General features: G+C 44.9%; 1 protein-coding gene across 1 annotated transcript in view; it reads right to left on the reverse strand.

Moving 5' to 3' along the window:
- The window catches only part of SFMBT2 (Scm like with four mbt domains 2), a gene marked incomplete at its 3' end in the record, with an annotated part of 123352 nt that overhangs the window by 45462 nt on the left and 51942 nt on the right, over window positions 1-25948 (reverse strand). The window contains exons 5-7 of the mRNA XM_082490200.1: window positions 22265-22353; window positions 17760-18006; window positions 11293-11390 (exon numbers count right to left, since the gene is read on the reverse strand). Of these exons, the coding sequence (XP_082346326.1) occupies window positions 11293-11390; window positions 17760-18006; window positions 22265-22353 (434 nt within the window). The remainder of the gene's footprint in view (window positions 1-11292; window positions 11391-17759; window positions 18007-22264; window positions 22354-25948) is intronic.

A 25948-nucleotide genomic window follows, 5' to 3' on the forward strand; every position in this document is an offset into this window, starting at 1 on the left:
CGTACTTGTGCTCGCTGGGAGTCGCTTCTGTACCACTAAAGTCCCAGAGAGACAGGAGACCCATTTCTAGCAGCTTTCCACTGAGAATGTTTCATTGACTAGAAGCCTGAACCAGGGAAGAGAATCTGGCTCCTTGTACGCAGAGGTTGCACAGTACCAGGGATGCCTCAGACCGACAGGTTATCGAAATTGCCAATTTCTCTCCTGAAAAGGCTTCAGCCAGGAAAAGATGATAGCTGCTGCAAAAATCAGACCTCGCCAGCACTGAACTTCAAATCTCCAATGGCAAAAAGCATCTGGACTGGAGGGCTGCCTCCTCCTGCATGAGGGTCCACACCCGGCGCCTCTTAATCCTTAGGGTGAGGTCGTAAAGAAAAGGCGACTTTGCAAAACGTACATCTGGAAGCAAGCTCACACTGCAGCATCTCCCCACCAAAAGTTCCAGGATTCGATTCACGCTCGTATCCAGCTTCAATATGTAATAAGCCAAGATCCCCCAAAGTATTTAATCATGTTTATCTTTAAACACGCAAGTAGTTTCATCAACTTTTTCAGTGATTTGTTGATTGAGACCAAAATACATCGAGACCAAACCATATTGCTTCCCATTTTTATTTGAATCATTTTCTTTGGTTCTTCTCCTTCTATTCGTTTTGGCCTTTTTCAAAGGGTAAGAAAATAATCAGGTAGGGAAAAAAAAAAAAAAAAGCTAATAGCATTTAAAGCTATTTCACTTCAAAAACATATCCCCTTTTCTCCACACGCTATGTCCCTTAGGATCAAATCTCCCTTCTCATTCAGCGTAGCACGTAAATATCTTTCCCCATTAAATTAACAGCAAGAGTGAACTCGCAAGGGGAGTTTGTGGGATCTCAGGCATGTCTCCCTTTTGAGGGTCAAAATCCTCTTTGAGGCGGGAACATACATTTGTTTGGAGAAGGGCTGCAGAAGTAAAAAGCTTGTCTGTGTTAAATGTCATTTTTGAGATGGAAAAGCTTTCATGGAGAAAAAGCCTTTGTGTTGCGGCTCTCTGGCAAATGGTCAGGGTCTGGATATTTGATCTCTCTCGTATATTTGCTAAAGAGAGGCATCAAAATTTACCGGAGCAGCCTTAGATTTTTGCAGCCGCCAAAGGAAAAAAAAAAAAAAAAAAAGATCCTGATGCCATTCTCCAGTTCCAGTGCTGGAGTTGCCTCAGCCAGCAGGGAATTACTTAGGATTTGGCATATGCTCCTCTTCAAAACTCCAATTAATTTACATAATTTCTAAGAATAGGTTCCACAGAAGTGAAGGCAAAGCTTTTAATTAGTATTAGACTCAAAGTGATACACTGGATAATGAACTGCTCTCTCCTCCCTTTATTCACGGCGACAGGAAAGATGTCTGTTTAATAAAAGCAGCTACAAGGAGAGGACTGAAGGGTGAGACTTTCCCCTGGTCCCCACCAGGCTCTGCAGCCGAGCGAAAGAAATGCCCGAAATTATTATGGGTGGCAGGATTCAACCCTTCACCGCTATTTCACGGCGTTCAAAGCCACCTACAAAGATGTCACCAGCCATTATTTTCTAGCAACTACTCCGAGTGAGTTTTCTTTGAAATGGAGATGAATAGACAGAGTATTTTTGACCAGTATGAGCATTTTATAGCCTCGTGCGTGGTGAACCTTTACTCCTACTGGCAGTCAGTGCTTCCCAGGAGCACCCCTACTGACCACACAGATTTACACCGGCGGATCTCCCGTCCTGGGGTTCACAAGCCCTGAGTGGGTGATGGAAATGCCCTCTGGCTGCTGGAGAGCAGTGAAGTAAGCTGGATCGACTACCCACAAGGATGCAGAAGAGAAGGCTGAAAGGGGATCTTAGGAATGCTTATCAATGTCTAAACGGTGGGTGTCAAGAGGATGGGGCCAGACTCTTTTCAGTGGTGCCCGGCGACAGGACAAGGGGCAACTGGCACAAACCGGAACATGGGAAATTCTGTCTCAACATGAGGAAAAACTTCTTCACTTTGAGGGTGGCAGAGCGCTGGCACAGTCTGCCCAGAGAGGCTGTGGAGTCTCCTTCTCTGGAGATACTCAAAACCCACCTGGATGCGTTCCTGTGCAACCTGCTGTAGGTGACCCTGCTCTGGCAGGGGGGTTGGACGAGATGATCTCTGAAGGTCCACTCCAACCCCGACCATTCTGTGACCCCCTTACAGCGAAGTGGAAAATCATGCCACAGAAAATACAACGAATTAACGTGGTACAAACACCACAAGCCGCTCACTCAAAGGGTCCCAATCTCTAATGTGATGGATTACAGCCTGCGACAGCGCTCACGGATAATGAACGCAAAATTGCACAACCCTCCACTGAACGTCTGCCACTTACAGCCCAAACCCACTGGCAAAAGACAGGGCTTTCGCAGCTCTCACTACAAACCCCAAGAAGCAATTAAACTCAGCCCCACGCTCAGTTTTAGAGCAGAACGCGTTTGCAAATTTGCCAGTGTGCACAGGCTGCGACCCTCCGGGCCACCTGAAAGGCAGCCCCACTTTGATACACATCTGCATCATCATCTCCATCTTCGTACGGCATGTGTTTCTGCAACCCTGCTGCAAAAATAGCGATGGGTTTTGCAAGAGCTCCCTGCAACCAGCATCACCTACAGGGCTTGGAAGTTGGAACGTGCTCAGGCCAAATCATAGAATCATAGAATTGTCTAGGTTGGAAGAGACCCTTGGGATCATTGAGTCCACCCATCTACCCTACCCTACAAAGTTCTTCCCTACACCATATCCCCCAACATCACATCCCCCAACACCACATCTAAACGTCTCTTAAACACGTCCAGGGATGGGGACTCAACCACCTCCCTGGGCAGTCTATTCCAATGCCTGACCACTCTTTCTGTGAAAAATTCTTTCCTAATGTTCAGTCTAAATCTACCCTGTTGGAGCTTGAAGCCATTCCCTCTTGTTCTGTCATTAATTACCTGTGAGAAGAGACCAGCACCAACCTCTCTACAGTGTCCTTTCAAATAGTTGTAGACAGTGATGAGGTCTCCCCTCAGCCTCCTCCTCTTCAAACTAAACAGTCCCAGCTCCTTCAACCGCTCTTCATATGATTTGTTTGCTAATAACTAGTCAGCAACGGTGCTGGGAGGAGAATCAGGCTCCTAATTCCCAACCCTCTTCTTTAGGTACTGAGAGTTGCATAATTTTCTCCTTCGCAGCTAACGAGCCATTAGCAGTGCAGGTTTCAAAAATGTCAGGTGACTCGAGAGCCTAAATGTCATTCCAAAAGAGATTCACGAGCAGATTTACAAAAGTATTCACTCTTAAGGACGCAGACAGTACCTGTGTGGATGACACGCTTAAGTCCTAAGAATAAAGTCACTAAGCATTGGCTTTAGGTCTTGAACTCAAAAGGATATACTTCAAAACCATCGTAGTCATTCACCCTTTCTGCTGCCTAAATACCTTGCTAAATCTGGCTTCCGAGTATTTCTACTCAACAAATGTCATTTAAGTGTAAAACTCAAATTTGTCCATGTCACAGCAGCGTTCTGGCCACTGAAGGATGGAGCTTGGGTAATTTTACACCACACCAGGTAATGCAGATAGCGCAGGGGGACACGGCCAAGCTGCTTTGCCCATGACATTCAGGGAAGCCGTACTATGTACTACGGGCTGGTTGCTGCGTCCACAAACCCAATGAAGGGCATCGCCTTCAGACTGCAAAATGCTCATTTTTTAGGCCATTCTGCTCAAAACACAACACTGGAGTCATCTCATTTTAAACCCAGCAGCTTACACAGTGCATAGATAAGAGGAAAAGGCTCTAATTTGAACTCTAATTTTCGAATACCCTAAAACTCAGGGCTCTTTCGGTCCAGGACAGCCAGATGCACACCACTTGTGAGACTGCAACTTTGTGCAAAATTCAGAACTCCGTCTGAATGCTGAAAAGCTGCAAAGATGAGAGGCTGATTAGAAACACTGAGCACTTAATAAATGATTGACCTGAGCCTCCTTTAATCCTCACCAACTGTAACAGTGTGAAATGCTATCGCCTTCAGTCACATCTCTCCTGGTTTACCCTACTAAAAGGCACAGAAGAAGTGGGCCCCATCTGGCATGATTGGAAACATATTATTTGATTCAGCTTTTGTGTTCAAAGAAATCGCTTCCCCCAGTGTTTTCTCTAATTCTCCAAGAAACTGGCTGCTTCTGATAGCCTAATTTTAATCACAAAGCTCATGTGTGGTAACCAGTCACAAACACAGTAATAGCAGTGGTTAAACTGCCTCTACAGGAATCTGGCATTTGTTTGTTAATTGAGGGAAAATAAATAAATAAATAAATAAAGCCTCCCAAATGCAATCCTCTGCATTATTTGCAGAGGAATCGGTCTTGTTTGCGATTCATCAACTTCCTTTGCTAAACACGGAGCAATTTTCCTAAAAAACGCACTCTCTGCAGGGAGACAAAAATCCCCCCAGTAAGACACAAACACAGGCGAATTGTCCCTTGGTTTGGCAAGTGCAGATACGGGAAGACCCAAATGTAGAGATGCGGGGTGGGATGAAGAGGAAAGGGTGCTGGGAGAGAGGCTTTAGTGATACCGTGACCCTGAAGTAATGAGCACGAGAGCCAGCCATCAACTGCACCTACCGAAGAGCCCCTTAAAAACTGCGGATGCTTCTGCCTAGGATTGAATTTAGCCCTACAGATTTTTTAAGCTCCTCTCGTTGAATAAAAAATAGTTACCATAGAAACAGCAACATCGCAGAGTAGCCGGTCTAAATCCAAATACACCTTCTCCGTATGGCTCGGCCCGCCGCAGATGGCATTAGGGCAAAGATCCCCTCCTACGCAGCGCCTGCTTTGATGCGCCTGAGCGGTGGAAGCACGGGCAGCAGAGGTAAAAAGAGACAGATAAGCATCCACTCAGGGTTTTTTTTGTGTTTGTTTTGGCTTTTCTTTCTTTTTAACGTCTTACAGCATTCAGGGCTGCCACACCACTCCACAAGCGTTTGCGAACGAATCCTGGTTGTGTCCGACACATGGGCCCCACTTCCCAGGGGGGAAAGTCAAGTGGAAAGGAGAAAACACCAGCGGGAACGCTGACTTCACTGCTCAAAGTGAAACCATCAGTGTCTCCTTCCACACCCATAAATAAATACTTCAGCCATGAAAAGCGACTGAGTCCTCATAGGCAATTTTTTGGATCGAGTCTGCCCTCAGCAATGTCATGGCAGTAGTCGCTATTGAGAGATCAATGGGACTTTGTTAGAGGATGAAAACAAATTCAGCGTACACTGCGGGCTGCAACCGCCCTGCTAAACAGCTATGGACCAGAGCTGACCTACATTTTGTTTGGGAAGAATCATCCACCTTTGGACAGGTGACTTTTAGGTATCGCCCACCCCTACAAGGGAACAGATCCTGGTTGTAGGTGCACACCAGCTCTTCTCAGTGGAAAACACTGCCCTGCTCAAGGATGCGGGAGGCAAGAGCTCAGGTCCTTGTGCACAAAATCCCCCACACTCAGCCTGGATGCAGCACGTAAACTGGATCGGGCCCTTTCGTTAACCTGTCACCATCCTGAGACACCCCCGGCACGTCACAGAGAAAGAAAACCACATGTGGTAAAAGTACAGTCAGAGGGACAAGGAAGGCTGAGGGACCCAGTTCCCACTCAGCATGTATGCTTTGCTTGAACTGTCTCTGGCATTTCTCTTCCAACCCTGGCTTTCAAACAGCCAAACACCCTCAGGGCATCTCAGACAGGTCTTGGCTTCATTCACCTCCTTGGATCACTCTCCCCATCCACATCCTTGCCAAGCTCATGGTCAGGAGGGAGCTGTAGAGAGGTTAAAACTTCTCCCTGGCCCACAGAGGTGCCACCAGTCTCCATCTCACCTGAGTGGCACCTTTAATATCAAAGATGGCCTTGCTCCCAAGAGCCGCCAGGGCAGCTACATTTGTAAGGACCATAGCGGTGTACTCCTAATGACGGTTATTAGGTCTTACAAAGATAAATGGCTTTAACGAGCTGAGACAGGAGTGGGTCAAAAGGCAGCCGAACAACAGAGGGATCAGGACACCATGGACATCTCCCAGTCAGGCAAATAGCAGTCAGGGAGAAGGGCTGGCGAGTGCTACGGACGGGGAAGAACAGATGGAGTATAAATAATCTGGCAGCCTGCAAACAACATGGCGACTCATGGGTTATTAAAGCACAGCGTGCGCAATGAGGGCCAGCCAAGCCAGCAGTGTGTGAAGGGGCTGGGGATTGCTTATGTTGGGATTTGGCTTCCAACTGAAACCAAAAGCACGTCTGTTTTAAGCTACTGCATCAACGCATGCCCATCTATAAGGGGAGCTGAAGACAGAAAATCCCTGTTGGACTTCAAATATATTCATACACTCAGGTCAGGATTGTCTCTGACCAGAGAGTAACCCTTGGGTTTCCCTATCTTACACTTAAACTCCTCCAGAATACCAAATAATGGAAGAAAACACCCTAAAACATCCAAAGGGTTTATTAACTTTTGAGAGATGTTGTCCTCCTTTTTAAAAATAATCAAAGTCTTGGAGAAATAGTCCACCTTACTCTTATAATTAAAATGCACAAATCATCTGATGGAAAAATTCTATTTTAGAGGGGGGAAGGAGTCCTGTTTAGTTATTTGTCTTCATACTTTTGAGTGTAGAACCAGAACCACCACGCCGTTCTGAATTTCCTGGGGCAGCTCATGCCTGGTGGTACCTCCATCACTCTCCTTAGGAGAGATCTGTCCCAACTGATTCCTTCCATGTCATTAGCCTTACCATTAATTAATACCATTACTGATCACAGGAAACATCAAAAAGCTCGAGTTAGAAATAGGGGCACACTGGGCCGGGCATAGCATAGAGCTTTTTTTGACAGAGAAATAACATTTTCAAGCTGGAAAAAGCCAATGACAACTTTAGGGAAGGAGGACCAGAGGGTGAAGACAAGAGGAACGGGACCAAAGGCTATAAATCAGGATTTGCCACCTGTCTTACATAACACCTCTCCCCTCCTAAGTGTCTGTGCTCCTCAAGCACTTTAACAGAGTTTGGGTTAGGGATGTGGCTAATGACAGCTCCATCCAAGCTAGTCATCTGGACCCACTTCACAGCAATTGGAAGGAATTGGGAACAGGATGCCCATATGCAACATCTACGGAAAGATGACGAGCACCCCAAATCCTGGGTAGGATTTAGTTGCCTAAACAGAGCTGTCTGGGGTGAGCTGAAAGACACCTGAGGATCCACGGCATCGGCATGGGACCCGCAGATATGGGACAGGAGACCAGGGAAAGCATAATGGAATGTCAGAGAAGATCCCCAGGATGCTATCTACCTCTCTCTAGGAAACTAAATCCCACAATCTATGTCCAGCATTCATCTTACCCAAGCTACAGCTCTAACAAAATGCATTGATTCTTAAATATTTGGGGTCAAAGGTTCAAAGGTGGCATGTTTGGAGTCTGTCTTCCCGATGCAAGGCTTTCTCTTAGAGATCACCATCAATGCCATGACTGAAGCAAACCACTGACATTGTCACGCTTAACCTGAAATCAGGCCCCAGTAATAATCATAGAATCATAGAATTGCTGAGGTTGGAAGGGACCTTGCAGATCGTCAAGTCCAACCATTAACCTACCCTGACAGAACCACTTCTAAACCATGTCCCCAAGTACCACATCTACCCTTTTTTTAAAACACCTCCAGGGATGGCGAATCCACCCCCTCCATGGGCAGCCTGTTCCAATGTTTAATAACCCTTTCAGTGAAAAATAATATTCAATCTAAACCTCCCCTTATTCCAACCAGCCTTATTCATACTCAAAGCCCTGCCCATTTTCTCAAGTGTCCTCTGAAGCCGAAGCCATCATTTATGACCGATACCTAGCCAAGCGCGGGGAGTCCCTGCAGCACCCTGAAATCAGAGCAGAAACAGCAAAGGACACACCTCCTTGGGTTGTGGCCTTTCGGAACAATTTGTGATGCTAAACTATTCAAACACCCTTGAAAATCCTGTCTGTATTTAGTTTTCTTTAAGGATCAACAACATGTTTTCTGAAAAGAACAGAATGACAAAATAGCGGGTGTGTTGCAAAAAGCTTTTGTGAAGAAAAAACTTATTCCAGGAGGTGCAGTTTGCAAAACACTATGTTTAGTAACTAAGTAATAGCAGCACTTTCTGGCAGCTGAACATCACGCTCCTTCTGAAAGGATCCTAAAGCATTTTACAAACACTTTCAACATATGGCCAAGTGTAAAATACCACCAGAAAAAGAGAAGATCCGGTTTGCAGACTTCCCTCTGATTTTTTGTCACCAGCTCGTGTGGTCTGGTGCCTGGTGCCCTCTCATAGAATCGTCTAGGTTGGAAAGGACCTTCAAGATCATTGAGTGCAACCATCAACCTAACACTTCCAAAACCACCACTAAAGTACGTCCCTCAGCACCACATCTACCCGTCTTTTAAATACCTCCAGGGATGGTATTGCACCACCTCCCTGGGCAGCCTTTTCCAGTGTTTGGTAATCCTTTTTGGTGAAGAAATTTTTCCTAATATCCAATCTAAACGTCCCCTTGATGGCATAACTTGAGGCCATCTCCTCGTGCCCTCTCTCCTTGGATGCCAAGAGGCGATCAAGGCTCTGCTTTTGCAAAGGATTTTTGGATCTGCTGCTGAAGACTGCCACACACGAGTTCAGCTCTGCCATGTTGGTGAGCGTTGATAATTCAGGCTCATATCCATGGCATACAAGGTCTCAGGCAGAACCCAACCCTATTACACCAAACCCAAAGAGCATCACCACCGACAGCAATGACGGGCTGCTAGACCCATCAGAGGAGCCACTTGTCCCACTACAAATGCGGATCCGCTTTCCTGTCACCACCACCTGGGACCAGTTTCATGGCGCATTAGTGACACTGCCCACAGTCGCGCACGGCTCAAGGGGCAGCAGCAATTTAAGTCGTAATCCAGCCAAACGTGCATGTGCTGACCCTGTGGACCACTCATGTCTGTGGAGCAAGCACATACTCACGCTCTCCTCACTGATGGATTTCTGTAGGGAAATGTGGAAAACGTAGAATATAATTGCTCGGTGTGCAGTTTAGCATGTCCGCCAAAGTAAACATTTCCAGCTTTCCATAAGATCTTTAACAGTTGCCAGCTGTCAAACCCTGTGTTTTATATCTCATCTAACACATGACAGTTACAGTAGCACGGAGCCCCGGGCACCATGTAGAGACAGTACTTCGGGGCTGGTTTCGCTAAACATATTTAAAAAAAAAAAAAAAGAAAGACAAGACACCTTTGGATTCAACACTTTTTGCTGGGATTCTCCTTGAAGGTACCACAAACGTATATTGGTTTATCTTGTAAGATCAGACAGGTGTCCTCTCATATAGTCTCCTGAAGTTCTTCTTTCTAGTCATTACTCAAGGAATACATGCTCACAGGCATGTACAAGCTCTCATATTTTCCTCCTTCATTAACAGGCGCAAGATTGGGTCAATTCCCCCTAAATGGGCAAAATAAAGTGATGCCCACGCACAAACCGTTCATTCAGCCTCCTGCTTTCCCACCATCAGAACCGGTGGCTTAGATAACACCAGGCACTGAATTAAGCTCCCCTTGCGCTCAGCTTTCACATTACAAATAAAGAAGCCCTATTGACCTAATCCCGCCTTTTTGTCACGTTTGGCCCCAAAGTAACTCTCCTCTTGGGCCATTCAAGCATTCCAAGGTTTTATATTGTCTTTGAAGAGGAACATCTTTGCAAGCTCCAACCGCATGGCACAGCAACTGGGATTTGCTGAATGTAAATTTATGACCCTCATGCAATAATTAAAATAAGCGGGTATAAGCCTGGCATGCTGAGAAGAGGCAGCAAAACAGCTGTTAGTTATAAACTTTTAAAAAGAAAGGATGTTTTACGAGCCTCATCAGAAACATTCTTCACTCTTTCATATAGACAAGAACAAAATTTACACATTAGGCATTCCCTATTGTGATTTAATCCCTGCCCCACACAATGCATTTTTGATCTTCAAACTGCAAATGCAAACTTTAGTAGAGTTGGCGGAGCGAAGCGTTGTGTGAAATAAATGGCAGAGAACCAAAACTCGTCGCATGCCACTCCCACCACAACACGGGGCTTCTCAAACCCACGTTCGTGCCGAAAGCCACCGCACAAATCTTCCCACTTCCCCCAGCCCAACAGAGCTTTCACATTGCAAGCAAATGAGCCCCTGCCTGGGCCATTAGCAAAGCGTTCCCAAATTAACGTTGCTAATTCAAGCGCATCTCAGCTGGGCAAGCAGCCTGGATTCCTCATGGGAAGCTGCCCGCATGTCTCCACAGCAAGGGTGAAGGTGGCACTGGCTTTTGGTGACATGCCAGCCGGGATGGGGCATGGATGTGCCTTCTTCCAATTACGTGGGTGTTTTGGGGTGTCCCAGTGCAATGTTGCTTATGGACAGTGAAGGAAAGCAGAGGGTCCTCAGGCTGGGTGAGCCAGCAAGGGTGGTGGAGAGACACCATGGTCCACCAGGTCCCCAGGCAGGAGGCGACATGGGAGACTGCACCGGCAACAGGGCACACACCTCCCTGAGCATCCTCTCACGGCCGCACTGCCCATCGCACTGCAGCGAGGATGCAACTGTGAGAAACCAGACGGGAACAGCTAGAAATGAGGATTATCTAGAGCCATCATGATTAATAGCAGTGCAGATTTGGACGGGAAATTAAAGCTGGTGCCTCAGGGTTGAAGCACTTCTCTAACTATTAAAAACCAGAGCGAGAAGTTAAAAAAAAAAAAATATGTGGGAGCAAAATTATCTCCCTCTTCCACTACAGGTCCCCGAAGGAGGTTTTTCTGCCCTGTGGCTCATGATCAAATGAAAATTTTGGTGCAAGGCTCACTAGTTGATGGCAATTTCATATTCGTAGCCCTACATTTTCACAGTTGTATACGATGCCTTTGCACAGAATAAAAGACGTTAAAAATAATGTTGGAGAAATCAGTGCTGATCACTCCCCAGCCCCTAGAAAACACTGACTGCAAGAAATCAGTTCTCAGAATGGAAAGTCCACACAGAAAACTGCATTTTATACAAAGATCTCACTTGTGACCTTTCACGGTGATGTATTAGAGCAACGGCCTTTCCTGCAAAAGTTTAACATAAGCCGCTGAACACTGCATGATGTTTATTCAGAGCCGTTTCTGTAAGTGAAGGAAAAATGTGTATCTTTTACCTTGAACACTTCCATTGGAAGAGGAAAATTTGCTGCATCATTAAGGGATTTTTCCAGAGCGCATTTCCACTCAGATACAGTCTTCAGAGCATAGATATCTAAAGTGATGACAACAGAAAAAAAAAAACAAAAAAACAACAAAACCAAGAGGTGACTGTTTGGGAAATCAAACATTTTTGAAAGACTTAAGTTCCAATGTCATAAAAATGGATAGTACAAGTGAAATGAACAGTGTGTATATTCCAAGCTGTAGAGCGCGGATAAATTCAACACAAAAGCAACTAGCAGGGGCACGTTTGAGGAAGATTGTGATTTATATCCTGGAGTAAAACCCAGAAAAATACACGTCCTTCATTTTCTGCTGAAGAAACAAGAATCGTACTATCTCATCACTTGAAAATAACAAAAAATCTCCTTTCATTTTCAATTCTCAAAATACCTGATGTTTTCCAGTTTGAAGAGCCTCAGGTCTTCAGCCAGTATTAGTTATATTTCAACAAAGGCAGAAATACCTTTACCAAGGCTCCTGTTCACTGGAAAGTCTTTTTTTTTATTATTATTTTTTATTGCAGGGTTGGTGGGGTTGTTTTGCAGTGGGTGGGGGTAGGTGTGGGAAGGAACACTTCAGGTAGATTTCCACCCAGACTCATTTCTTGGTACCACACTCGAACCAGACTATCACACCCATTCAAAGATTTACACTTATGAATTTTCATCGTTATACTTCCAGGCAACATCTTTGTGCAGATTCACATTGCTTTCATAGAGTTTCTTTAAACAGGTTTAATAATATTAAATCATTAGATTAACAAGCCCTTTATGGTTCAGTGCAATGAAATGCCAATGAATCATCAAAGGAAACAATGGAGGAAACAATACTATGATGAGGAACATTATATTGGATTTACTTCTGCCCTAGAAAACATATTGTTATCCTGCACATAACAAGTTATTGCAGAACATTCATATCAAGGTCTTAAAGAGACGAGATAGGTAGATAGATTGCGACAATTATTAAAATGGAAATGAACATTTACTCAATAATAAACTTGAACCTTGATGTGGAGCGAACAGCGCGAAGCTCTTCTTTTGTTAAGTTTGGCTTCACGCACTTACATCACAGTTCAATTTGGCCCAATTTGCATGTAAATTCTGTACACCTAATAACCATATATATTTACCAGCTAGCAAGGATTTACTGCTGTATCTTACAATTCTGAAGGAGGAAATAAAAAATATGTATAAAAAAAATAAAAAGGAATTGGCAAGCACTGTTTTCACCTAGCACTGACGGTACCAGGGAATTTTATGCTCTGATCTCAACAGATTTAAGACCTTATCAAAATAGGATTTGCAGAATCACTCACTGGAAGTGGATGTATTTATACTCCCACTATATCAAACCTCGCTACTTCAGACCCGACACCAAGGATATGCATATGAATTTAAACACACTTAAAAGGCAACGTTAACCTTTCAGGACGGTATTTTTAATTCCTCAAATGTCTGGTTATTAATGGGAATATACATTTCGAGTCTTTGTTTACAGCACGTGCAGCCGTCCCAAGTGTTAAGAAGTGCACTCTTTAACTAATTGTTCATTATTTTACGGCCTTGTTGCTCCAGTTCTCCCTTACTTGCAGGAGCTCTGATGGGTCTGAAGTGCAGGGAGGGAAACCACTCCCCTTGTTTCTTACTTTTTGGTTTAAATGATGCCAAATAGGGAAATACTCAATACAATACATGATTTTGCCCCAAGCTGCAGCCAGCCTGTTGCTTCAACTAAGAAAAAGCCCGAGTTTCGGAAAACCCTGATGGATGCTCCGTGGACAGAGGAAGCTGAAAACAGACCCTCGTTTTCTACTGTGATGGCAGTGAAGCACAGGAAAGAAGAAAAAAAGTGGCATTTTGGGTGACTTTGCCCCAAAATCAGTGAAAACAAGCAGCAACTTCTTTGGGCAGCGTCAACAAACTTCGAGAGATAAAAGACAACTCCAATGGTTTCAATAACCAGCAACCGATATCACATGTGCATTTAATTAGAGGCAGGTAGCTTACGCTGGAAAGTGTACGGACACTAAATCGCACAGTTAAAAGAGCATAAAGCATTTCACTTAAGTGATAGGGTTGCAGGTAATTGAACAAAGTGTACTGTGTCAATTTGTATTTAGGTTAACAAGGAGTGAGCAATTAAAATGACTGCCAATTTGTCTTTAAATAGAAAGTAACATAAAACGAGACGATCTCCTCCTGCATAAGCAGTCGAGGCAAGACCATCAGTGGCTCTGTCTCAAGCAGCCCGTGCCAACGTGCACTAGCAAGGAAGCTTATTTTGGATTCAGATATACATCTGAGGGGGAAAACATGCTACGAACTCTTTGCCTCAGTTAAAAGGACTCGCGAGACATACACAGCCCCTGAAAGTTGCCATTTGGAGAAGACAGCCAGGACGCTACTTCCGAAAGACCCTCCTGCACATTCTTGTACATGAAGTGGGTGCTAGGATGTGGATGGCTTCAGAAATGAGATCCAAAATCCTGTAGATATTTGGATGCATGGGATCTCCTCTATATGAGATGCTCTGCATCTTGAACAACTGACCTCAAACTGCTGTGCAAGGTGGAACCCAACCTGGCAGGTCCCAGAGGTGGATCAACACAGAAAAATCACAGCCCAGACACAACGGGAAAATAAAGCTGAAGGTGCATATGCAGCATCCAAGTCAAGGGTAGGCAAAGCACTGCAACAACCTGCAGAACTGATGTATAACTGAATAACCTCATTTGATAGCAATTGAACACGCAGCCTAGTTTGGGAGGAGCTGCGTGTCCTCAGCATCTCTTCGGAGGAGATTCATAACAGCTTTGATATACAGTCTAAGGCTGTTCCTGTTATCAATCAAGGAGTCACCTCAACTGGCTTCAGATGTTCTAGTTAGACAACCAGGTCTGTGTTCATTGCTTTCAACCACCCTGAGTGGAAAAAATAAGCTTATGAAGATGTCATTTCATCTAACCTATATTAGACATGTCTTAGGCATCCCCTTTTCTCCACTGATCATAAAGGGAAAGCGATAGCTCATGCTGAACTGTCTTTTTGATGCCTACGCTACAGCAGGTGAATTTAATCTCCGATGTGTAAAAAGCCAACATACCGCCCACACTCTCTCACTGAGAGACACCGCCCCACTGTCTCCCTTTCCTAAGAACGTCTACACTAAGAAGGTCTTTCACGCTGCAAAGGTCTTTCTAGTCCAAATCCTATTTACTACAGAAGTCACCAGGAGTGATATAAGTGGGCAAGGATGTGTCCCTAGCACACTCTCCTGGCCTGGGGTCCTTAGGAAATTGCATCCTTTGACAGTTTGTGGTTTAATAGCTTCATCCCTGAGTTTCTTTTGAGCTCTCTGCTCCCACCATCTCATCCCAACAACTCACTACTGCTTGCCTGCCTGCTTGCTCCAAGATTTCTTCTGCAGACTCCTTAATTTGAAACAGATCTCCTTAGACCAGCAACTTGGCATCTTCCCCCTTCTTCCTCTGGGTCAATGTCTCAAACGCTTTACTCATCCATTGTGCTCTATGAACAGGTTGATGTTAGGTGAACATCAAATGGCTGACATAGTCCACTATGTCAGAAGTGGGACAACCAGCATTCCCGCCTCCAGAAACTCATCAGATTCCCATTTCTGACCGGCTTCTCCTTGAAATGCAGAGCCTGACAGCTGGGTAGACCAGCAGGGGCAACCAAGGAAAGGTCCTCTGGTGCAGTGTTCAGGAGAGCACTTGAGAGAAAATGGAAGGGTTCAGACCCAAAGGGTCTTTTCTCAGCAAACTCCTATGAGACCCAACTTTGGCAGTTGTAAAGTGATGACCACCAATTTAAGTCTATGGAAGTCAGGAAGAAGATCTGGGCACTGAATTCATTAATAACAATGTTCACTAAAAAGTGAATGACCAGAGAAATGCCAAAGAGAGGAAACAGGTATCAGATGAAGACAGATAAGAACAAGAGGAAGAAATTTTAAAAGCCGTTAAATCAAGGGGACAGGAGAAGAAACATAAACGACTTCAGCAAATAAAGAGTCCAATAACAAGTTTAGAGACGTGACAACTGAAAAAATGAAAAGAAAAAGAAAGGTGGAGGTGTGGGGATTCCATAGAGAAGGAAGCACAACTGGATAAAAAGGGGAAAGAGTAGAAAGAGAATGGAATAAACAAAGAGGAAGCACAAATCTCATTTGGGCCATTTCTGTATCAATTCACCAAACCTATACAGGCCAAGAGGGTTCAAAGACGGTCAATGAAAAAGTGTTTCTCTGGAACACAAATACTCTGTAAAATAACTGAGTGAGTGATATTCATGCTCTCCAGCATTCACATCTAATTTAGAAGTGATGGGGAACATTGATTCCTACCCATCAGTGAAGAAAAACACACACTTCCAAAAAGCATTTGAGACCCCAAGTTAGACCCAAGACCCAGACAGACTGGTGAACACGACAATTGCATGTATTGGGGTAACCGCTCTGTGTCAGGTGTGATGGAGAGAAGTCACATCAAAAATAACTACTCAAATGAGGGCTACCTTTCTCCTACCATTTGACACCCATGGGAAAACTTCACCCACGGCACACGGAAAATAAGGCATGGACCTGGGCAAGTTGTTCACCAACACAGGAAAAGGTGGAATAGGTCTGCTGGGCTAAAACCTGTGCATTAACCAAGAAAGCACCTCATGTCTGAAGGGAAACAGTAGTCCTGGGGCATCCAGCTTGGAGATGCAGACAGCTAGCAAATGGGGGCTGTGGTCCACAGGACTTGGCAAACTGTTTTGTGGCCTCAAGTATAAGCCAGAGCTTTATGAAAAATACAGACGCTGCACACCTTCTGCCCCAAAGAAGACCATGCATGCAACAGTCTAAGCTGTCATGTTCAACCAGACCCCTAACTCCAAGATAAGTCAAGTCAACCAGATTGAGTCAACCAACTCAGCCAAGTCAAGTCAGAACAAGGCAGAACCAAATGCCCTGACTGGAGAGAAAACAAACTGCCCAGAAACTTTCCCAAAGTTTTGATCAATATTATTGGCATGGTGGAGATAATTCACCCTCAGTCCTACCCCGCTGTAATGGGCTATAGCCTGGATAGCAGCACATCTCCAAAGTCAGCCCCAAACCCTGCCAGTGAATGCTTCTGCAAGCGTTTCTCCAGGAGGCTTCAAGCAGCCCTGAGCCCCTGCTGTCTGCTGTGGTCCCTAGGCTTTATCCTGCTTGTTAAACTTTAATAATGCTTCGTGCCTCCATACACTCAGCCTTGTACTCCGTCTTGTCCTGCTGGTTTGATCCTGCTCCTTTGCCAAAGCCAGTCCCACTGCTTGGAATCTGATTCCACCTGACCCCTAAACTCTGCTCTTGTCCAGCCTCCTGGCCCAGCCTGCTTGTCCCCAACTCTTCTGCCTGTCTCCTGACCCTTGAACTTCTCCTACTCCTGGATTTGTGATTTCCAGCTTCTGACCTCAGACTGGCTTAACTGCAGTCCCTCTCCATCCAAGCTGGTTTGAACACTAAACTCAGCTCTAGAGAGCTGCTTCTCCAAGTTGCAATCTCCTGATGCTGAATCTGATCTGACATACTTCCAGAGGCTTCACTCCCTTGAGAAAATGCAGGACAAAAATCTGTAGTCTTTTAAATCTGAAAGACCTCATCTACCCTTACTCAAAGGAGTCTCAGCTTCTAGCAACAGACACCCCATAACCCCTTGATGGGCAGGTTGATGTGGACAGGCAAACAAACTCAGCACCCTCGCTGCGGCTTCTGACTGGTTAGACAGAAGGCAGGTTTCACTTGGCAGATATACAGCAATGTTACAACCAAATATGTAGGATGTGTGTTAGAGGGACCATGAGGGTCCCAAAACACCTTTTTCAGCCCCAGGAAATTTCATGGTGGTCTACTGCTACCTAAGAGAAATGTGTGTGACCATGGAAAGACAAATGGGCAAGAGGTGAGGGGAAAGCAAATGGAGCCTAGTATATGCTGCCAGGTGTCACCTAGGACTTGCTTGGGACAGCAGAAGGCTGGTTCCCGGTGATGCCTCCACCAGAATGCCTACAGTACGGCCAGGAAGACCTGGCCACTGAAAAGGGCAGGGCAAGCAGGCACATCCGTGGACTACCTCCCATCAGCTCTGCTTCTTGGTGGAAAACTGCATAAAACTGCTTTTATTGGACACTGCTTCCTTCCAGGAGTGAGCTAAGCTAAATGGAATTTATTAAATAAATTTACTACAGTTTACCTGACCCACTTTGAACCCAAATTAGATGGCTTTCACATGCCATCTGTGTTATAGCTAGAAACTACTGTCAAAGCAATGTGAATGCTGGAGAAGAAGAAAGGGGTTGCACAAGTATCTCAAAACATCAGCAAATGCCACAAAGTGAGATGGTATTTTCAGGAGGCTCTTTACCTGCAGGTGGGTCCATTCTGTATTTATTCTCTTGACACCAACCGACTGGTCGAAGTCTGCAATCCAAGTAAAACAACCACTGGTCATAGGATTCAGTCTCCTCCAATCCCACATAGCGAAGGCGTAATCTTCCTCCAACATTTTCAACCACACTAACTATCCAGTACTGAAAGGGATTCTGGGAATCCTGCAGCTCTATTAAGGAATCAACTGTAATGAGGTCTACAGGGTTTTTTCCTCGCAGAGGCTGTTTGAATAGAAGCAAAACTCCTTATTTTAAACTTTATTTGAAGACTTCTCAAGGAAACAGATGACAGCAGAAGATTATTTTTGTTTTTCACACCATCATCCAAGCGATCAGCAAACAGTCTGTTCTTCTTCTATTTTACCCAATGTCTTCCAAGTGCAAATTCAGAAGTAAAACAGAAAACAACAGTTGTGCTAATTTCTCAACCGACATAATCAACAACAACAAAAAAGAATAATAAAAGGTGGAACAGCTCATAAGGCACATCCACTTAGGATGCTCCTGAACAACTCAAAGCCCAGTTATATTGGAGGATTTCAAACCAAATTCTCATTGATTGCAGTTGATAAGAACCAATCCCAGGACTGGACACTGACATTTACCTAAAAGGCGACTACTTTGGGCATGACCCTGAAATTGCCCAATGTGCACTGATCTTTCCCAGCAAAGGCTTTATCTCATTCCCACTGGCATGTAGAGCAAATTATTCCCCACAGCCATGGATGCAAGAGTCTACGGTGGTTACTCCAAAGCCCAAAGCCAATGGCAGCTTCCCACCAGCACAAGTGGTCTTGGAATCAAAGCCCAAGGCACACAGGATGTGCTGGGTCAAGCCACTGCGCCCAAAAAACGCCAGTGACGGAGGTTATTTCCTCACACGCAGTATTTTCTGTGATCCCGGTTCTGCAACCATTTACACATGCGCTTAACTTGACACCTGCAAAGCTGCCAACCGCAGGCTTTAAAAAGCCATGAGATGCTTTGCAGAACAATACCTTTGGGGCTCAGGGGTTTTGGTTTGTGATTGCCCATCTTTTCTCCACTAACGTAATGGTTAAATTTCTTCTTTATTATTAAATGCATCTTCCAATTCTTATGCAATTTCTCAATTCCAGGGCTTTAAGAGCAGCACTAAAAACACCCTAAGAATTAGGAGCACTGGTCCCCAAAGGAGGTGCTAAGCACAGGCAAAATATATTAAAAACAAGGACTTTTTTTTTTCCTGTGTGTTTGTCCTGCTTCTACTTAATTAAGTAATATAAACCTTTCACAGTATTTTTAAAAATATTAATTCTGTAAATCAGAGTCAGCCCAGGATGGTTCTTTCTAGGAGTGGCTAGAAAAAAAAAGAGGAGAAAGACTTATTTTTCAAAAAAAGTACCCTTTCCTACTGAATTTTGAAAGTATTCAAAACCTTGAAATGCAACTGATTTTCACTACGCCTCTCTTAATCCAAAAATGCAGGCAACAGAATGAGAATTTGGTAAAAAATGTAATTAAAATTAACTAAAACCTTATCACATGTGCAGTTTTACCCAGCTCTGTGATTAACAGATATTTCTCAGTACAATATATTTCCCATTATAAACCACTCCTCTACAGTGTTAGCTACAAGCACCTGTATAAGCTCTTCAAATATTATTTCATGGTAAAATGCAGTGTCAGAATTAATAATATAACAGAAATCTAATTTAATGGGTTTTTTTTTCCTCTCTGCTTCATTGCAACAAACCATTCTTTAATATGGAACGATGGTGTAATGATTTAACTTATTATAATAAATCCCTGGCTGTATAAAAGCGAATATTGCTTCTTTGATTTGTGTGCTAAATTTTAAGCCAATGGGTTGTCACTTACCCCTGAGAACTGAATGGCTAAGATTAATAATTGGCTTGCATGAAATATTAACATTTACCATAACATAAGAACTCTTTCTATGCACAGCTAGCAGGTTAAAAAAAAAAAAAAAAAAAGCATCACTACATATTGATTTAACAGTATAACAACAATCTGCAGCACTCATGAACAGCAAATCTGTCGACATGTTACGTACATTGCGCGGCACAGACAGCACTAAGCATATACATTGCATAAAACACCAAAAAATGGTCAGAAACTGTTTCAAGCCAACGCACTTTTTCCTCTCATTTCTGCCTGGGGCTGCCTCTTTTCTCTGCCTGCAGAAAGGGAATGGAGAGGTTGGCGATGGCATTGGCGTACACCAGGGATGGGCGTTGGGCACCACCAAGCTTTTTGCATATGCCACCTGGGAGCGGTCCAGGAACAGGGATGCAGCAGACCTGAGGACGTGCCTTATTTTGGGCGTTCGAGGGCTGTTTGGCGAACATATCACAGGGAAAAAGTATCCCTGATGCTACGCTATTAATTCTCCCCGCCAGGCAGGTCGTACCGCACAGGCACGTGGGAAAAGGATGCAGCTGCGGCAGGTGGGAGTGACCGAGGACAAAGTGATCAAAAGTGGTGCTGGGACGAACACTTGCTTCCAAAAAGCCAACATGAGCGCTTACACAAAGGTAAGCCGCCTGTATGACTTTACTCCCAGCCTAAATAGAGAGGGGCAGAGAGAATTCTCTCCTCCAGGAGGGGCTGTGTCCTCTCCAAACGCCTTCACAGCATCCACAGGGGAGCAGGGCAGGTCCAGAAGGAGAAGGTGCCCTGCTCCCACGGCTTCAAGGTGAATCTGTGGGATTTTTCTCCAAGATCTCAAGGCAAGCTGAGGCTGCCCCATGTGCAAGTCACCCTGTGAATATGCTGCCCAGACTGGGCTCTTGGCCATATGAGTACATCTGAAAAAAACAGCCCCTTCTTCTCTCCTGCCTACCAACAACAGAGGGAACCTCACCCAACTTCTCTGCTAAATCTGTGTTTTGGTGGAGGGAATGTCCTTGGGGGAGCTATTTCCAAATACACATAAACACGACAGTGCTCCCCATCAACTTACTAAAACCCTCTTCTTCCTGTGTCCTGACCTGAATGCTCAGGTCATGGGTTTGGTGGATCTAATGGGGCACTAAAGGGCTGTATCCTCCTTCCTACAGACTTCCTCAACTCTCTCCTTCGCCACTGTCATGGTTTCAACTAGGATGGAGTTGACTTTCTTACGAGCTGCTGGTATAGTGCTATGGTTTAGATTTGGGGTGAAAATGGCGTTGGTAAAACACTGATGGGTTTAGTTGTTGCGAAGCAGTCAAGGCCTTTTCTGCCCCTCACATCGCCCCACCAGCAAGTAGACTTGGGGGATACAAAAAGTTGGGAGGAGTCACAGCTGGGACAGCTGACCCCAACTAACCAAAGGAATACTCCATGCCATGTGATGTCATGCTCTGCATATAAAGGTGGGGGAAGAAGAAGGAAGGGCGGGATGTTCTGAGTTACAGCATTTGTCTTCCCAAGTAACCATTACGCATCATAGAGCCCTGCTTTCCTGGAGATGGGTGAACTCTGCTCTCGTGAGACCCCACCTGCAGTATCGCGTCCAGCTCTGGGGCCCCCAACATAAGAAGGACATGGACCTGTTGGAGCAAGTCCAGAGGAGGGCCGTGAAGATGATCAGAGGGCTGGAGCACCTCCCCTATGAAGACAGGCTGAGAGAGTTGGGGCTGTTCAGCCTGGAGAAGAGAAGGCTCCAGGGAGACCTTATAGCAGCCTTCCAGTATCTGAAGGGGGCCTACAAGAAAGCTGGAGAGGGACTTTTTACGGGGGCACGTAGTGATAGGATGAGGGGGAATGGCTTCAAACTGGAAGAGGGGAGATTTAGATTAGATATTAGAAAACAAATTTCACCGCAAGGGTGGTGAGGCACTGGAACAAATTGCCCACAGAAGTTTTGGAGGCTCCATCCCTGGAGGTGTTTAAGTCCAGGCTGGATGAGGCTTTGAGCAACCTGGTCTGGTGGGAGGTGTCCCTGGCGGTGGCAAGGGGGCTGGAACTAGGTGATCTTTAAGGTCCCTTCCAATTCTATCCATTCTGTGATTTTATGATTCTATGATCTGCCTTCCAATGGGAAGTGGTGAATGAATTCCTTGTTTTGCTTTGCTTGTGTGCGTAGCTTTTGCTTTACTTATTAAACTCCCTTTATCTCAACCCACAAGCTTTTCCTCACTTTTACTCCGCTGATTCTCTTCCCCATCCCAACCGAGGGAGTGAGCGAACAGTTGCATGGTCCTAGCTGCTGTCTGGGGTTAAACCACAAGAATCACCCAGCCTTTTTTGAGTACCCGACTTCCTAAGTACCCTGAGGCTTAAAGGCAAAACCAACTGCCCATCACTGGGTCAGAAGCAGAGCCAGCAGAGTCAAGGCAACGTTGCCCCCAACTTTTGGCCAGCGCTGGATCAGACTCCAATGCCGGCACACAGATGCTGAAAGCACACAGCCCTACGCGTCGGAAGCGCCAACACTGCTGCAGCACGCACACCGCGACACCGTATCGGATAGAAACTGCAATCTAATACATACGCCTTCCAGTAAATTTGCAGGTGCGGTCCGGGCGCCGGTCAAATCGTGGATGAGAAACTCTGTCCAGTCCATGTATTTTTCTTTGATTGCTGGGGAGGGCGAGGAAAGAAAAGAAATGCTTAGCACAGCAGATGGCAACGGACTTGTCACATATATTTTAGAGACATCTCCTCGGGGTTTACCAGCTCTAAAGTTTCAGATACAATTGCAATCCGGACCAGGAGAAAAGCTGGTTTGTTGTCCAGTTCCCTTGGGCAACCCACACACATGGTTACATCCCAAAATAAGTGAAGGTGTTGCTCCACTGCAGCCATTGACAGTGATTTACAACAGCGTGGCTTATCATCTCCATCTCTCCCATTCAAAACTGGCCACTGCTTGTGTAACCGCTTGTTTCTTGCTTACCACCTACGCTCAGATATGATTTATAAAGTCCCTTGGTATGTTCACTAATGACATCAGAGACAAAAAAAAGCTGTACAAACTTTCAGTTCCTTGACAGGACAACAGAAACTCCAGGTGCTTGGCCCCACAAAGCACAAGAATCAACCCGGAAAACATTGTATGTCAGCTACTGAGTTAATACGCCTGCAAGAAAGACTTAACAAATTCATCAAAAACTTAATTTAAAAAAAAAATTAATAATTTTTGAGAAAAACACTGTAAGCCTGTGTTACTTCAGGGATCCTTATCCACATGTTTTCATAAGGTTTGAACTGAAATATATAAATGTTGCCTCCAGGATTGAAATTCTGGTGCATTTCTTGTTGAAATCAGTAAAAGTCGGGCACCAAAAGGCAATTCAGCAAATCTCAGCTTCAGAGATTCAGACGCCTCTTCAATCACATCGTGCAATCAGAAACCAGACTTGAATTCCACCTGCCTGTAAATGGGAATTAAATTACACCAGAAACATTATTATATCCTGAAAAATCTTATTTATACCTTAGACAACCAACAGTAATATAGTTATGTTGCTAACACAGCAACACCTATAGAAGGGAAAAATCAGAAACATTTGAAAATTAAAATATTTCCTCTGAACAAACAACTGGATACATGTTTTAAAGACCACTACCCCACAGGGGAGGCCAGCAAAGGCTGTAATTAAAGAGTGTAGGTCCAAAATAATTAAATGATAGCAGCCCTCATGTTTTGCTCAAAGAAAACGAGTCCTTTGCTCCACACTTTAGGGAAATACCACTTCAGTCAACCAAGAACAATCCAGTCTGAAGCACCCTGAGCTTTCTCACACATCAGGGCAGGATTTCTAAATGTTTTAAAAGCTCGGTGACTGTGACTTCGCAGCCCTTCCCAGAGATGGGTGTCAGCTACCGCAATGCCTTGACAATGCAGAACCTGTGCTGTGGGACCTCTGAGAAGGCGCAGTCTCGGTGGTTAGAGCAGGAGAACTTCAGACTGCAAAGGCAAAGAGCAATGTGAACACAAATACTGCCACTATGACCTCAGACAAGGAGACCAAACCTTCTCAAAAGGCATCCGCAAGCCATCTGCTGCCAAACACTGAATTAAAGAAATGCAAAGAGGGAGCACTCGGTTTTGCCAAGGACAGTTAGAATCGTTGAATGGTTAGAGTTGGAAGGGAACTTAATGATCATCTTGTTCCAAACCCCCTGCCATGGGTGGGGACACCTCCCACCAGACCAGGTTGCTCCAAGCCCAATCCAGCCTGGCCTTGAACACCTCCAGGGATGGAGCTTCCACAACTTCCCTGGGCAACCTGGGCCAGGGGCTCACCACCCTCAGAGTAAAGGATTTTTTCCAAATATCTAGTCTAAATCTCCCCTCTTCCAGTTTAAAACTGTTACCCTTTGTCCTATCACTACACTCCCTGATAGAGAGTCCCTCCCCAGCTTTCCTGTAGCCCATTTAGGTACTGGAAGGGGCTATAAAGTCTCCCCGGAGCCTTCTCTTCTCCAGGCTGAACAGCCCCAACTCTCTCAGCCTGTCTGCATAGGAGAGGTGCTCCAGCCCTTTCATCTATATTCACGGCCCTCCTCTGAACCCGCTCCAACAGGTCCATGTCCTTCATACGTTGGGGACTCCAGAGCTGGACACACATGCTCATGGTTGGGCTTGCTTCCCATGTGGGTGCTTGGCACACTTGGGACTCTGGCCCACACTCAATTTATACCCTAAATACCTAATGCAATCCATACAGTTGGCCACAGACTAAGGCAGAAGCCAGGCCCAGCAGGCCGCACATCAGACCTCGTTTCTGAGTTGTGCTCCTTCCCCAAAAGCCAGCTCTCCCAATACCACCTGAACTACACATTCAGTTCATAGATCTAAAATACTTTGAAAGTGCATTTAAATGTATTTAAAATCAGCAAACTTTACAGCGCTGGGCTTGAGCCTTTATAAAGTAACACTTAAGCTAGCCTGGAACCACTCTAAGTCTTTCGCAGCACTGATTTTGCACGATTTCCAGGACATTTATGACCTCTACGTTACTTAAGATGAAGGAATGGCCTGAGAAGAAATGGTTTATACACGGCGCTTTCTCTCTCAACATTTCTGTTGCGTACATCTCATCAATTCCTGTCCACCTACATTAGGATAAAGAAAACAAGCTTCAATTTGGCATCAGCGAGAAGATAGTAATTGCTGTAATGAATGAGACTGGAGCCCCTCTAGTTCAGACTTCTGCCTCTCGCTGTGAACAGCACTGGGTGCATCAGAGAAAGGTGCAAGTTGAACTTCATTTTGGCTCATACCCACAAATTTGTCAGCCAAATTTTGAATGCCAGAGCTTCATTACTAAGGAATGACAAATGTGATAAAAAGAACACGGTTCGAACTTTCAGAGCTGGCAGGAGGTGAGGAGGGAGGGGGGGACAGGGAATAGGATTTTCAAAGTTGACAACAGATTTCAGGGGCCTCCATTTCCAGATGCCCGATTTGAGATGTCTTAACGGTGCCCGATTCACAGATCTCGCTGTCTGTCAGTCAGTCCCCCTTCTAATGCCTCTCAAAAAAACCAAAATCCCTTCTCCTTTTTAAAAGACTTGCACCTCAGCTTTTTGACACCTAAATAAGATGGGGCCCCTTTCCACATTCAAATCCAGATTATGGGCTTCCAAAGTCCAAAAGTGCCAAAGTGCCCCTTTTTTTCAGACTAAACAGACTCAGCTGTGAAAAAACAAGCTACTCCCCCTTTTCTGAGTGGTTTTGGAGCCGTCCTCCACCCAAAAATCTAATATCTGGTGTTTTGCTTTATTTTATTCTTCTATTTTGGTGCAGATAAAGGGACTCTGAGAGAGAATAGATTGCACTGGAAGTTTTAGGAACAGGATTTGCACTTTTTTCTGTGCCTATAGAGCACAATCAGCTTTCTCGGTACTACAGTTCAAGTCATTACAATGCAATTATTAATTTTTAGTAGTAATGAAGTGAATCTGAATCACCACGGTATGTGCAAAAAGCCTTCGAGGACCAAGCAAAATGTTAAACAAGAATATTCAAACAAAGGAAAATCCGCTGGGTAAATGAGAATAGCTGGCAGTGTAACGCACAGGTGCCCAACCTGAGCGTCCATCTCAAGAAATCATCTCAAGAAATGCTGGTGCTCCGCTGGTGTATCAGACTCGGCACCTATGAACTGAAGCACTGATTTTCAATCGCTAATTCAGATTTTCGCTTGTTTGCTACAGGTAAAGACCC

This window comes from Vanellus vanellus (assembly GCF_965231255.1).
Source record: "Vanellus vanellus genome assembly, chromosome: 1".
Lineage (NCBI taxonomy): Eukaryota > Metazoa > Chordata > Aves > Charadriiformes > Charadriidae > Vanellus > Vanellus vanellus.